This window comes from Vigna umbellata, chromosome 1 (assembly GCF_029865625.1).
Source record: "Vigna umbellata cultivar VRB3 chromosome 1, Vumbellata_1.0, whole genome shotgun sequence".
NCBI lineage: Eukaryota > Viridiplantae > Streptophyta > Magnoliopsida > Fabales > Fabaceae > Vigna > Vigna umbellata.
Window position 1 is genome coordinate 15,250,590 of NC_142165.1, and position 15,599 is coordinate 15,266,188.

Below are 15,599 nucleotides of genomic sequence, written 5' to 3' on the forward strand. Positions count from 1 at the left end.
GTTTAGTAAAAATGAGTTATTTTAGTAATTTTTTTATTTTTCACTTTAAAAATCAACTGCTTAAGTTTTTTCAAATAGTTTTTTGCCAAATTATATACATTTTGTCAGTAAAAATTTCAATTAGGATTATAAATTAAAAAATAGGTTTTCAAAGTTAGTTTCGGAAGATTTAAAATTGTATTAAAATAACATTTATACCAAATTCACGCACTTATCACAAAAATTTACATCGTAAAAAGTTTACTTGATTTTTTTTTTCAATTATAAGATCTATTCAAGTTTTTTCATATAATTTCGTACAAACTAAATCATTTAATCTAAAAATTGAAAAATATTAAAAACAAAAACTAAACAAAAAGAACTAATGTTTCGTACGTAAATCATCAACTTAGCCGCCAAATCCTTCTGACAATCTGTTTCCCGCCTAAACTTAAACAGTCGAGAAGTAGAGAGGCAGAGTATGCACATCTCATCTCATATTGTGAAATCTGAAGTGAATGACAGAAAAAAATGGTCTCTGCATCAAACCCTAACCCTAAAACTAAGAATGTTTACCACATCGGTGGTCTGGAAGTAGAATTTCCTTACCAACCATATGGGTCTCAGTTTGCCTTTATGGGTAGAGTGATCTCTACCCTCAACCAGGCTCGGAGAGAAGGCCACTGTCACGCGTTGCTCGAGTCTCCAACTGGCACCGGCAAGTCCCTTTCGCTTCTCTGTTCATCTCTCGCTTGGCAGCAACACTATAAATCTAAACAAGACCCCCTCAATCCCCTCCCGGAGGCAACCACCGATCCTCTGGCTTATGGCGGCGGATTTGTTGTCGAGGAGCTTTCACTATCTTCTGGTATGCTAATTACCTAGTCTAATGGGCCATATTTTTTATCTACTTTTCGTTCTCCTCACAAAATTCTCCTGCTTTTAGCATCAGAAAACTCGGACCGTACGCAAACTGAGGCAAACAACAAGAAGCAGAAGAAAAAGAAAGCACCGACTATTTATTACGCTTCGTATGTTTTTTTACCTTTACCGTTTGAATCCCTTTTGCTTGTTACATTAGTAATTCATTGTATAAATTTTTTTATTTTTTATTTAATTATTATCGTAGTTTCACTTAACCAGCACTGCTATGTATTTTAGACATGTTTATATTACATTGAATGGTTCCATTCCAGGGTTTCCCTGTCATACGGGTATCATCACTTATCTGGCTAATTTTTTACTCTATTGTACAAGGAGAACGCACTCACAGATTTCTCAAGTGGTTAACGAATTGCGCAAAACTGCATACAGGGTGCCAATGGCTGTGTTGGTAGGTTGAATCCATTTATTATCTAACCTCGTTTGATTTCTTTGGTGTTTTCCCTCTGAAGTAATTCACCTTTTGATTTTCTTTTTTAACCAAAATTAATGGAGCTACTGCAAAATATCATATCTTTTGATATCATTCCGGTGAATGTGATTATTCAGCATTTCTCCAGACTGAAGCATTTTTAATTTCATTATTTTTCTAATAAATTTTTAATATTTAATGATAAGCTATATTTTTTTTTTGTGAAGCATATTATATATTATATGTTAGTTTTAAAGCATTGCTGATGAGATACTAATCAACATCCAACTTGTATGTTATGGATTTTAATTTAGCAAAGGTTTTATCAAAAGTCAGTATGCATTTTTGCCGTTGATACTTATTATTGGGTATGCAAAAAGATATGTTACATTCAGTGAAGTAATATGAATTTAAATATTTTTCCCTCATTTATTTGGCAGGCGTCGCGGAAACATTACTGCACAAATAAAAATATAATTGGCAAAGAGAATATCAATGAAGAATGGTGCTTTTTACCTTGACATTTTTTACTTTATGGGAATCTCTTTTCCCTCTTCAATCTTGGTACTGATATTTTTCATAAAATTTTGTCAGTAAACTATTATTGAAAGATGAGGCAACAGGGTGTCCAGAATTCAAGTGAGTGTATGCTCTTCCACGCATGCTTCCTCTCTATCTTTTATGTTGCTCTTGAAGTAACCAAAATGAGAAACTTACAATCTATGCAGAAATGCTCATAAAGTCAAAGGTCATCCATCCCTTCAGAAAGGAGGATGCAATGAGGTGCATGACATAGAAGATCTAGTAAAAGTTGGACAATTGGTCAAAGGTTTGACCTTTTACTGTTATTTTGGAGTTTTGTTAATTCTCTTGAAGTCTATGCGAAGCTTTGTAATGTACAAGTTTTCTGCTGTCTCCACTTTCAGGGTGCTCTTATTATGCTGCTCGTTCTATGTCAGATGATGCACAGTTGGTATTTTGTCCTTATAACTATATCATTAATCCAGTCATCCGGGCAGCAATGGATGTGGATATCAAAGGCGCCATAGTGATTCTTGATGAAGCTCAGTGAGTTGTTGTTCTCTTTCTATTTAGTTTCCAAATCAATCAAACAGTTATAGGAGTCCAGTTAAATTGAACTGGCTTTATTTTATTTTTTAAGATAGTACATAGGTTCTAGTTGTCTATCATACACCACCTGTTGTATTGTATTCAAGCCAATGCAGAACTGAAAGACAACTTTGTATGGTTTGGTTGTAATTTATTCCTGTTTTTGTCTATGAAATGGCCCTCACATACTTGCCCTTTGCAGCAATATAGAGGACATTGCTCGTGATGCTGGAAGTGTGGATATTGAAGAGGATGTTTTAGATAGTATGCTACGAACCTTACTCTTTTATTTTCCTTGTCACTAATAATTGAGACTTACTTTCATGGTCACTACTAATGATGCTTAACTACATGACTATACCTTTGAAAGAACTACAAATGGAACTCCAGCGACTTTGTTCAATTAATACTGCAATTTACCAACCACTATATGAAATGGCACAGGTAATAGGATTAGATATTGGGTTTGAAATGTTTGACTAATAAATTTATCCTCAGTGGCTGTATATATTCAATGTGTGCTGTATTTGTATAGGGCCTTACTAGTTGGATGGAAAGGAAGAAAAACCAGCTCGAAAAACGTGATTTTCACCACTATGTATCGCAGTAAGTTAGAGATTTTTCCATTTTGTATGCCTCTATTCATTATTATTTTGTAAATACAGTTTTTGCTTTATAATTTGGTTCTTGAGGCTGTAAAATTGTTTTGCTTTATATTTGATATGATCATGCTTTATAGAGTGATATGCGACTAGTAGTTGATTGGGATTTCAATAATCATGCTGAATCAATGGGTATTGGTAAAGGGAGACTCCACTTGGGTTGGGGATAATACTGTTAACTGTAATCTTGTTGCATGTTACATTATTTCTACTCTTAATAAGGTACATGCGCTTTTTCTCCCAAGTGAATCTCCATTTGTTTAATTTGATTAGGAGATTATATATTATTCTTTTGTCATTCTTTTGAACCTATTTCACGTGTTGATAAGAATTGATCTTTTTTTATCTTGTCAACTTATAAATTTCTGTTTTATTGTCTCCATTCACGTATGACATCTACTAGTGGAGAGCTGAAGTGTTGCTTTAAGCTCTATGAACTTTTTTGTGTTTAGATTATTTTTCCTCTGTTATAGTTGAATTGATATTCTTAAAAAAATTATTTAACGGTTGTGTCCTTTGTTTGCTAAAATAAAACCCATGACCTGTGAGCTAATCTGAGATTTAATAACACAAGCTTCCTATATGTATGTATAGTTGGACTGGTGATAATGCTTTACGAGAGCTTGAAGAAGCAAATATTTCGAAGCAGTGCTTCCCTATCTTGTTGGAATGTGCTACCAAGGTATCCCATTTGTTGGCATTTGTATTTATTTTTATGATTGCGTGCCATTCATCTACTTGATAATTTGTTCAAGGTATCCCATTTGTTGGCATTTGTATTTATTCTTTTGATTGCGTGCCATTCATCTACTTGATAATTTGTTCAAGGCAATCAAAGTTGCTACAGACTTGGAGACAGATGAACCGCATATAAGTGGCACGGCAGTGATAACATTGGAAGGTTTGGGTTTATGTTTTTAATATATGTGGAACTACATTCAGCTACCGACTTAGCTCAAAATATTCATTACTACCAATGATATTTATTGATCTCATTTCAGGCTTATTCTCGTCGCTAACTTATTTCTTCTCAAGAAATGGATCTCACATGTTGGATTACCAGCTTGCTCTTCAGCGACGTGTTAGAAAAGATACTGGTAAGTGGTTGCAATTTTAGACTAATAATAATATGCGGCAGAACTTGCGAATATGGTTGCTGTCCATACACAAGCGAATGGGAAATGGGTTGGAAACCTTTTGGTTAGTCATTGACATTTTTAGGAGTCTCTAATTTAAAATATTATAGAATCTAAATTAACAAATCGAAATCATTTATGCGGAGAAAACAATTTAAAGATTTACTTTAAACATGAAAGATTAAATTGTTTTTATTTTTGGATCCTGAAACAGTTGGTGCTAGATTGCTATAGATAATTACTGTTTTCAGACATTGAAAAGGAGACATGAAATGACATACATGATAGTGTACATTTATTTTGCGAACTGAAGACATATGAGGATCCTTTTCCTTGTAAAATTGGTCGACCAATCACAGGTTGATTAATCAAGGGCATTGTAAAGGGTTCCAATAACTAGTATATAACTATATATTTTATATTCATGCTGGAGTTATTACTGCATTACTACAATTAACCTTCATTGGTTCTGCCAGGAAGAGCTACTGGAAACTGGACATGCGCTTTTAGTTTATGGTGTTTGAATCCAGCAGTTGTGTTTAGAGATGTTGCTGATCTTTCTTTATCAATTATCTTGACTTCAGGGTAAGTACAATGGGTACCTAATGACCAACCAAGACCAAGTTTATAATTGGTTCAGAACAGATTTCTTTTTGTATTTTTTTCTCATGATTCAAGAATGCATCTCAAAATTTATTCCTTAGCAATGTGTCCCTATTAATCAGTACCATTTTCGGAGTCTGGGGAAAATTCCTACGGAGCCAGTGGGCTGGTTGGGATTTTATAGCCTGACCTAGACTGATAATATAAGGCAGGGAAAATCAGGTCTTTTAAGCCTGATTTCATATAAGCATATAATTATGACTGGGCCTGTATTCTTTTGGATCTGGGTGGGTGGGGAGTCAAGCAGCATATTTTTTTCAGTTTTCGGCGGAATTAACCGGAATATCTGGACTAATTTTCTTAGAAGCATCTCTGCTGGAATACATGTTCTGTATTCCAGTAATGTATTCATGTCTCATATATTATGTTAACATTTCCCAAATTAACTTGACGTCTTTTTGGTAAAACTGTCTTTTGTCAATTTCCCTCCTATTCAGATCTTCACATTTCATTGTAATGTCTGTAGATATACCCTACTATATGTCTGGTTTATAGAAATAGCCTTTTCACTTTATAGTCTGTAAAATGCATTTGTTGAAGTATAGTACAATTGAGGCATTGCTATCACAAGCCTTCATGTTAAAGGTAAACTGATAAGGACTTGAATTTAATAGTGTGCCTAAATTCCACATTGAGTAATATGCATGTTGGATTGAATATTTAATTATTTGGTTCTATCTTCATAATAGTTAGCTCGAGAGTGGGTTCCTTAAGTGCATGGGTGCTTATCATAAACTTTCACCAAATAATTCATAATTGATATATGTATGTGTGTCTATGGCGTACAACTTTTTATATCTAAGATGAGGCGACTGTAATTTGTTGTTTTTAATTTCCATGACACTCTGCATGTTAGGACCAAGAATTGTTGAGGAAGCTTAGTTCTCATTGCATCTTTACTGCCTTACATCATTGTAGTATCTTTTACATACTTATTTTGGTATTTCAGAACACTGTCACCATTGGCATCCTTTACTTCTGAGCTTGGAGTTCATTTTGAAACTAGTCTAGAAGCTCCTCATGTAATTGATGTTGACTCACAGGTCTTGGCTACTTGTCCACTTGTCCTTTTAGCCCTATAAGTGCTAGTTCAACAAGTTATAACTTAAAACCTCTTGAATATAGGTGTGGCCTGCTGTAATCTCCACTGGTCCTGGCAATTATCCTTTGAATGCAAGTTATAAAACTGCAGATGGATATGCATTCCAGGTATGTTTGCTCTCAACATATTTTTCAGAATATGTTATTCTTGCATTTAGAATACGTCTGATTATCATTAGTTATGATTTAGGATGCAGTTGGAAAATCTTTAGAGGAAATTTTCAAGATTGTTCCAGGCGGATGCCTTGTGTTCTTTCCAAGTTATAAATTGATGGACAAATTACGCAACCGTTGGTCTGAAACAGGTCAATGGTCTCGACTAAATGCAGAAAAGCCTCTTTTTGTCGGTGAGTTATCCTTATTTATGAAATGCTTGTTGTGCACTAGGATCAAGAGAAGTTTCTGTTGATATGTTTGCTTTTACCTTTTGCTATCTATTTTTCCTGCAATGCAAATGTTTTAGTAGAGAGAAAATTACTCTGGTATTTATATCTATGGAAAGCATCGCTTGTAACTGTGTGATCAATATGCATGGGTACTCTTATTTATGATGAAGAAAAGATACAATAATAAGGAACAAAATCAATACCTATCAATTATAAATATTTGGTAAGATAAGTACATGTGGAACCACTAGAGGAACATGTTGAATGGTAGAAGACAAGAAAGCAGTATTTTCAATGAAAGTAACATCAGCAGAGAAACCGTTTAAGTTATGGAGTGGAACATTTGAAGCCTTTCTAGATGTGGGAGTAACCAAGAAAGGTACATTTGAGGGATTTTTCAAATAACTTATCTTTACTTGGAGTGAGATCATGGACGAAACATGTAACTTAAAAGACACATAAGGAATAGGATGAAAGTCTTGTTTAATATTCAAGACAGAACAAGGAATCCGATTGTTTAGAACGATAAGGCATGTGGTTAATCATATTGGTGGTGGTAAGAGTGACATCTTCCCAAAAACATTGTGGGACATTACAATAAAGGGTACGAGGTGTCCACCAAGTGACAGTTTTTGTGTTAAACAACTCTGTTTTGTGGTGATGAAGAAATCTGTATGACTTTAGAAGATAGTAAACTTGGAAGGACAAATATTCTTTTGAAGTTGTAAAATTTTAATGGACTAGCCAAACTGATTTTAGATTAGATTTTGGAAAAATTGACAAAACATCAGATTTTTCATTAGAAACGCTCATGTATAATAAGAAATATAATCTATAAAGGGAACAAAATAAAAATATTCCTTGATTGTTGGCTGGAACATTCGTGATTTTGGTTGTCAAGTTGGCAGCACGACCTTGTCCTTGAAACCACCATTGACAGCACAAGTGACGTGGTTGGCTGTACTGGTGGGCTTTTCAAATGGAATGAGGGTAACATTGGTGAAGGACACAACAGAGTCAGTATTTGGGAGTAGCCATTAAACACACCAAAACGTTCAATCCAGGAAATGGAGTCACAAATAGCCAAATAGAGTGATGAAACAAAGTCACCGGAGGTGAAGGAACAAGTCGGAAGGGTTGCTGGATTTCCAAAATATGAGGTCGTGAATGTATGGGACTGTTAGGCGGCAGGCTGGGGATAGAACTGGTCATTGGAGGGTGTGGCGGACTGGACAATGGAGGAGACACTGTATTGGAAGGAAAAAAATAGAAATCTTATTACTTGTAATTGTGTGATCTCTTATTTATATAGAAGTAAAAGAATCAATTTCTAATAATAATGGGAAGTATTTGATCATATCTCTCCTTATTTATAATCAAATAACAAATGAGATGTTTAGCAACATCTTAAGATGACTTTGTTGTCCTGGCAATATTTTTGGTTGTATTAAGAATTTGAATTATGCTTGTGGTTGATTTGTAGAACCAAGAGGCGGAAGCCAAGATGATTTTGAACTGGTATTAAAGGGGTATTATGATTCAATTCATCACGAAGAAGGACCAGCGCGGGGAAGGAAAAGAAGGATTAAGAAAATAGATCTAAATCATGTGCATGCAGTTGATTCCCTACAGAATTCTAGAAAAGGAGGAGCAGCTTTACTTGGTGTTTGTCGAGGAAAGGTGCGTCAGAATTTTACTATTATCTAATTATTTTAGATGCTGCTTTTTTCTGGTAACAATTGTGGAATGGGTAATTTGATTTTTTCTATTCTTTAGTAGCTACAGTTATATTTCTTATAGTTTTTCCTTTGATAGGACTTGTTTCTCCACGTGTCCTTTGTCTCTCTCAATCCCTTTTTACAAGTTAAAAAACATACAATTTTCTCTTTTCACTAGAGCCTCGTATTGAAACCGCCTTTGCTGAATTTTTATCGTCTTCTTGAATATGTACCACTCCAATATCTCCTCATATACAATCATTCCGTGTGTCCATACATTCATCTTAAATATTTTGATGTTTGGTAGAGGCTCTACCATACCATGAAAGAAATAAAAATAATGGAAAGGATGCTGAAAATTGTGTATTTGAGCTACACAACAAAGTCCATTTTATATAAGTTGATGACAATAAATACATGAAATGATATGCTTATAAATCACATTCTAGTAAATGTCATTCTAATAAATGTCATTCTAATAAGACATTCATGTACTTGTGAAGATCGTAGTGAAATAAGGAAGCAAATAAAAAATATAAAAGTAGAATAAATCTTAAGAGATTGTCTAAGACATTCTAAAATATTTAGATAATATCTTTAGATATTTCTTATCTTTTATAGCATTACTGTTATTTAAAATGTTTTAATTTGTGTAGACGATAACTGCCTTAAGATTTATGAATTCAATTTTCCTTTAGCATAGTTATTTGTTTATATGACCTCATAATTACAAGCTTGTGTTTATTTGATCAAACATAGAATAATGCCTGTGTTTCAGGTTTCTGAAGGAATTGATTTCTCCGATGCTAATGCTAGAGTAGTTGTATCCTTATATCTACTTATAATTGATTGTTTCACCATTCTTTGGGGAAGAGATCTTATCTACCATGACACTATAGTATATTTTTGTGAGGATTGAAAGTAGGTATGCTCTGAGATTATTAAGATGAAGATTGATAAATATGGTTGTGAAATTGAACCAGTTCAAGGTAGCCTATAGTTATAATGACTTTGATCACACAGACATTCCAATGTCTAATAACCAGTGTAAATGTTAACTATAAATTGGACGTCCTTAACAATCTCAGATTATTGTTGGTATTCCATTTCCAAATATGTAAGACTCCTTTCTTTTCTCCTATTAGTTTTGAAGGAATCATGTTACGAGAATAAATTTTTCTGATTGTCTGATTTATTAAACTATCAGAAATGATATTCAAGTTGGATTGAAGAAGAAATATAATGACACCTACAAATCATTCAAAAGTCTATTGAGTGGAAATGAGTGGTACTGCCACCAAGCATTCCGAGCTTTAAATCAAGCTGCAGGTAAGGCTTAAATCCATTTAAACCAAAGCTGATTGTTTTTCAAATTTTTATACTGATTTCCTTTTATTTTCTGTAGGGCGCTGTATACGTCATAAATTTGATTATGGAGCAATTATCCTATTGGGTATGAACTGCGTTCTACTTTGGTTCTCTTCCTCTTTATACGTTGTTTCTCTCCTTTTGAATTTAGAATTTTAAAAACTGAGTTTCATATTTGAAAGGGAGGTTGGAATTTTTTTCGGTTTTCTAGAGTATGCAAAATATTACACTGGTGGTTGCTTTGCCAGAGTTTACAGCTTTGAAACTATTTTCTTTTTCATCAGTTGGTTTGGAACTAATTCCTTTAAACATGCTTTGAATGTTGGTAGATGCTACCATTGGAAAATATTTTCCTATGGAATGTAAAACTTATCTAGAGTCGTGACAGTTATTCCTATGGGGCAACCGTAAAACGACAGTTCTGTCTTATGAACTATTTATTTTTGTTTAGACTATAATAATCTGGCGTTTCCCATTGTGCTCTGGTAGACCATTGCCTTACAGTTTTTTCTTGGGCTAGGGTTTATGTTAACACTGTTCTTTGTATAACTATCAACTCTACACTTCCAACCCAATTTTCTATCATAATTGGTGTAATTATTCTTATGGAGTTAGATGAACGTTTTCAAGAAGAAAGAAATAGGGCATTTATTTCAAAGTGGATAAGAAGACCGTTGAAAGTATATGACAGCTTTGATTTGTCATTGGAGGGATTAAAGTCTTTCTTTGAGAATGCTAAGGTACATTGCATGTTAGTTTATTATAGTCTACCTCGATCTTCTTCAAGGTTTAGTGGTAAAAGAATTACCCATGCATGGTCAACTTGCTTCAGGAACACTATGGCATAAATACAGTGCATGCCACACAGAGTTTAGATATAAATGGGGATGTCCAAAAGAAGGATCAGAATGCATGTTCCACAAGAAAAAATAATCAGAAGCTGAACAAGTCTGATAATGGAGATGGGAGGGAAACAACAATGATCGAGAATAGCATTTCTTCACCCACCCTAACCTCTCAAGATCTTGTTGAGTGTGAGCCATCAGCTCAAAAGAATAGTAGCACTTATAGTTGTAAATATCTCCCACAGTACTTTACAAAGACAGATCCAAGGTATCTCTCTGTTTCCGTCATTTTGTTGTAATTTGTATGATTCTTATTTTTAGTAACTAAACGTCTAAACTTAATGATAGACACATCTGTTTTGAAGAATTGGGGCAGTTAAATCCTTCTTTGACCTCCAATATCAAATCTCAGACATTCAAGGGAGGGATATTAATCTTCTATTTAGTACAAACTGAAATACTGAACATCCAGCTAATTCTTTGATTGTTTATTTAACAAATAACATTTTCCTTTCGTGTTGTCAACTAATCTTCGAGCATATGTGGCGGTATGATTGAGTTAGCCAAACTGTCAGGGGTCTTATATTAAAACTCATGGTACTAGTGTAATTTTTCTCTTTTCGTTGAATAAATGAAGAAGGCACCAATTGACCTGGATGAACTATTTTCCTTTTTAAATTTAAATGAGAAAAAGTAGATAATCTAAATGTGCTGTTCCCTTATGTTTGTGTATCTTTCTATTTTGTTTTGGGTGGGTTCATTCAGGTTTTCAATTATGTAATACAGGATCTGTTAGGTTCCTAGATAGAGGAAACCTGGAAAAACCCACTGCAACCACCTATAATCACTGCGTAGAACTATTATTATTGATTCTGGGCACAAACACAGTATGAGAGCAGCCAAGGGACAATGTTCCCTTCTCACAGGATGCCAAAGATCCTATCAACCCTTTTCCAAACTATCAAAAACGTCCCTGCATACAAAGACCCCCAACTATATATAGAAAGTCTCACCCAACCTAACAACCCAACTAACAACTACTTCTCTATATGTTTCCTCCTAACATACACATTACATATCCTAACAGGATCACCTTTATCTTCTACGAAAGATACATCTAGGCATTCATTTCTATGCCATCAAATAGCAATCTCTAAACATAAATATATTTTTCAATTATTTTTACATTATGAAGCAACATCAGTGTAGTTACTTGTTGGCAAATGTAATTCTTGCAGGTTCACTGCAATCATGCACGAGGAAACTTACGTTGTCAAGGAAACCCCTTGTATAGACGTTGACTATGGTCCCAGTAGCCCTCATTACTCCAAAGATGACAACTCTGGTTCCTTCATAATTGAGGCCCCCGCTCAAATTCCAGGTCACGAGTCAATGTCTTTGAATACTGGAAGCAAAAATTCTTCAAGGGCTCAGTCTTCAATTACAGTTACTCCTAAAAGGAGTGTAATTACAAATGATATTCCAGAAATGGAAAGTGTTAATTCTTACCATCATAAAAGGATGAGGCCCACAGTCACTCCTTATATAAACCTTGAAGAAGAAAACTTTATTGCACCTTGTGCCAGTCCTCCTCTTACACGGTCCAGTGTAGTTGTTAGAGAGATAATTCAGGCAAGTGAATATGATTTTGTGAGGGTTTTGAAGTCAAATTCTCCTCCATTACTGATAAGCAATATACCCGGTTCATGTTCACCAACTGCCCCTCCACTAGACCAAAGATTATTGATATTTTGTTCACTCTGCAAAAGTCCATTAGGCCGACCTGAGAACCATCTATATCTTAGGTGCTCGATGATTTCATCATCAAAAGTTCATCTAAGATCCCTTTTGAAACAGAGGCTGAGAACTTGCACTACTGATACTTCAAAGAGTATTCCAGTTCTCATTACTGATTCTTTATTTGTTGATCAACGAATTTGCAATAGAATACCCAAAAGCGCACCAGAACACAGTATTTGGTGTCCAGAAGATGGGTGTGTTTTCAGCACCATTTTCTGCCCCTTTTGCAGTAATGTCAGCAATTTGCTAGGAGTTCAGATCATGGCTACCGACTCATCAAATGTTCAGTTACTTGACAAGGTAACTTTCCACCAGGATCAGGCAACCTTGTTTCATTTATGCATGAATATTAATATCCTTATTTGCATTGTACTTTGCTGTTCCAGTTCCAGCTGTGTCAATTTTCTCTGCTAGTGTGTTCTTTGTATTTCTCTCTAACATTTCTTTTGCAGATATTGTTTTACTTTGATTCATTGGAAGTTAAGAGCAGTGAGGAATCAGGGAGCACTGATTCAGGAAACGGGGTAAGATTAAGCCATATGTCTTGTTAGTCTTTTCCATGAAGATAACACTATTAAACAGTTTTTTTTTTTGCTTTTTTTGTGATAGTGGCCACTTTGTTTCTAGCATAATACCAAAAGCAAATGTTTTATGACGGGAACAATATTTGAAACTGGAATCTAAAACCTCCCCAAACACAATCTCTTATGTATACTTTTGAAATTGTTCTTCATGCATGCTGAATTATAATTTATAAACGAGCCATATATTCCTCTGACACTTTATGAAAACATCTCCTGAATTGGTACAGGATCTGTTGCCGGTTAATGACTCTGGTGAGGATAAAACTACTGTCTTAAATTCTATTGAAAAATATTCTTATCTTCCCCGACCAGGGAATGCAGAAGTTTTTAAGACTGGGAAATCAAAGGTAAGAATTCAAGTAATGCTTCATGCATTTTTTTTTGTTGAAAAATACTTGTCTTAGAGCAGTCTTGTTTATAAATGATGCAGCAAAGACTAAGAGGCTTGCGCTGTGCAGCAAACCAAAGCTGAAGCCAGTAAGATTGGATTTGTGACGCAGTTTTGGTAACCGTGTTAAGAACACAAATTGACCTGAGTATGGTGATTTTTCAAGAATTGAATCAAAGAATGTGTTGTTTGACATCAAACACATTTAATGTAATTAAATTTTCTACGTGAGTATATTTTTATTCTTTTGAATTTAATCGAGTAGATACCAAAAGTTGGGAAACCAGTCATTCTGGGCCTTCCATTTCTCACCGACTAACATTTTAGAGTCAAATACTTAATTGATCCCAATCAGTAGCTTTTTCAATTTTTTTCTTCATCTTGTCGGGGAAGTATCTATAATTTATAAGTAGTTTTTTGTTATTGATAGTTATTGATGAGCTAATTTTCTATCTATGGAGTATTATTTTTTGCACGAAGTACTAGTGTTGATGGTTTCATTACTTTGGAATTTCAGGATTAATTTCTTTTCCGGTCTTCAAGGTCTGCCTCCATTGCTCACCACCCGCAAATGACCCAGATACTAAGTAGGAACCATGTCTCGGTTTTATCGGAATATCTAATAGTGATAACAATGACCCGAATTGTAGTGGTGCTTCTGTACAGCAAGTTATAAAAGATGGCTTTCTCTTTGTACATTTTGGAAGATGATTTCTAGTTACATATGTTGGCTCAACTGAGTTTTTCTGTAAAGCATTTCCAACAATACCATCCTGTCTGTACATGGAACTATGTTCGAATATTTAATCCACAATTCCAAGTAAAGAAGCTCCTCTTTTCCTAGAGTTATGTAGAGAATCTACATTAACATGATTTAGATAAATTCTGAATCCTCTTTCCACGAATTGAATCATAATACCCCAATGCAGTTCAAAATCACCATGGCTTCCTCCTCTTGGTTCTACAAATTTAGTTCGAACATAATTCAAATTCTTAATAAAACCATAAAATTCAGAGTAATGGTCCACTATACTTACATCCGGCCATACCTACATTCAAGAGATAACATTTTGAACAAGCAGTTACAGGTCCGAAAAAAATGGTGAATTTTAACGATAATGGATAACTAAATCAACATCAATTACATGAGGAGCTTTTAACTAGTTTCAAGTGGACTCCAAGCTCCGAAGTACGTCATTATGACTGCTCTGAAATGCTAAAGTACGTAAATGATACTACAAGGATGCTAGGAAGTAAAGAGGCTATATTATAAGCATTATTCTAATTTTAAAACTATTCTTTTCCGGAGTCTGGCTTCAAAAGTGATAAAACATCACAATTGAACAATAGACACTATTTTGAATGTCTTATAATTTTGAGGTTCTCATTCAGTTATTCAAAATATAAATATAAGAGTAAATATAAAGTATTCAGTAAAACAAATTTAGGATATTATTTGCACGAGGACGATCATGTTGCATTTGGATATGTTTGTGCTGATTTCGTACAACAAACGTTAACTTCATAGGAAAAAATGAGTAGGAAAATTATCGAATTGGACTTGTGATCTTCATTGTAATTGTAGATATGGACACTATTTAACTAATGTTGGTTTCACCTAAAAAATGTTTAGGATTTCATATATGACTAAATTAGCGAAAAAGGGTTACACTGCTTATTAGGTAATATTAAAAAGGAGTTAGACTATTGATTAACTTTCACCCGAACATTACCAAAATCTTTTTATTTTGAGAATACATTATCAAAGTCAATGTTTAACTCCTTTTTAATATTTTGAAGAACAAAATGATTTTATTGAATTTTTTGAACTTTAAAATTATGTGAGCACAACGATTTCCGTTAAAATACTTCTTTTTTCCAGACATAAAAGTGACGAAAAGAGCATATATTATATAACATTTTTAAGAATTTTTCAATTATTTATATTTGAGGGAATAAAGGTGAAAATAAAATTGTTGGGACTAAGAAAAAAATGATGAGAAATGAAAAAAATTGAAATGACAATTTATAAAAGTTAGTGAATAAAGTGATAAGTTTAATAAATTAAAATCAGTATAAATTTTTAATGATGGGAAACAAATTAAAGTCTTTTTGAATATGCTTGTTTTGAATTATGTATCATATTATTCTCTTCCCTTCACCTCCATTTTTGTTTTTCTAACACTTATCAAATCTCTTCAATATTTTAATAGTAAGGAATATAAGTTCATATAACTATTTTTTTTTCCTATTCGTATTTATGTCATAACACACACAAGACACTACTTGTTTTTCCTTGTTAAACAAAATTAATAGTTGTTGCACTAAAAATATTCTACCCTATTTCTCTTTTATAAAACCACACTATCTTCCTTCTTTCGTCCCTATATCAAAACAAACCTTAGCATTCCACCTTATTTTCTTCATGCTACCGCTTATTTTTTATTTTTTTAAAATTTAATGAACTTAATAATTAGTCAGTTGATGAAAAATTATAATACAAAA

The 15,599-nt window shown here is 33.8% G+C and overlaps 1 protein-coding gene across 4 annotated transcripts; it reads left to right on the forward strand.

Annotated features, from left to right (window-relative positions):
- Positions 1-279: 279 nt before the first annotated feature.
- On the forward strand, positions 280-13,943 carry LOC124845485 (RAD3-like DNA-binding helicase protein). Of its 4 annotated transcripts, none has more exons than XM_047322588.2 (29): positions 280-847; positions 926-1,010; positions 1,237-1,312; positions 1,774-1,838; positions 1,928-1,972; positions 2,062-2,162; positions 2,260-2,401; positions 2,646-2,707; positions 2,814-2,887; positions 2,979-3,049; positions 3,700-3,787; positions 3,934-4,006; positions 4,107-4,202; positions 4,718-4,826; positions 5,854-5,947; positions 6,030-6,113; positions 6,196-6,352; positions 7,875-8,071; positions 8,888-8,932; positions 9,198-9,226; positions 9,317-9,438; positions 9,515-9,562; positions 10,093-10,217; positions 10,310-10,590; positions 11,561-12,422; positions 12,575-12,646; positions 12,934-13,053; positions 13,137-13,183; positions 13,612-13,943. In XM_047322588.2, the coding sequence occupies exons 1-28, from the start codon at positions 511-513 to the stop codon at positions 13,176-13,178; spliced, it is 3,702 nt and encodes a 1,233-aa protein (XP_047178544.2). In that variant the 5' UTR covers positions 280-510; the 3' UTR covers positions 13,179-13,183; positions 13,612-13,943. The 4 variants fall into 4 exon arrangements, 2 of the variants coding, with proteins under 2 accessions (XP_047178544.2, XP_047178545.2); XR_007029451.2 differs by having other exon boundaries at positions 283-847; positions 13,137-13,321; XR_007029452.2 differs by having other exon boundaries at positions 283-847; positions 13,137-13,304.
- The last annotated feature ends 1,656 nt before the right edge of the window (positions 13,944-15,599 follow it).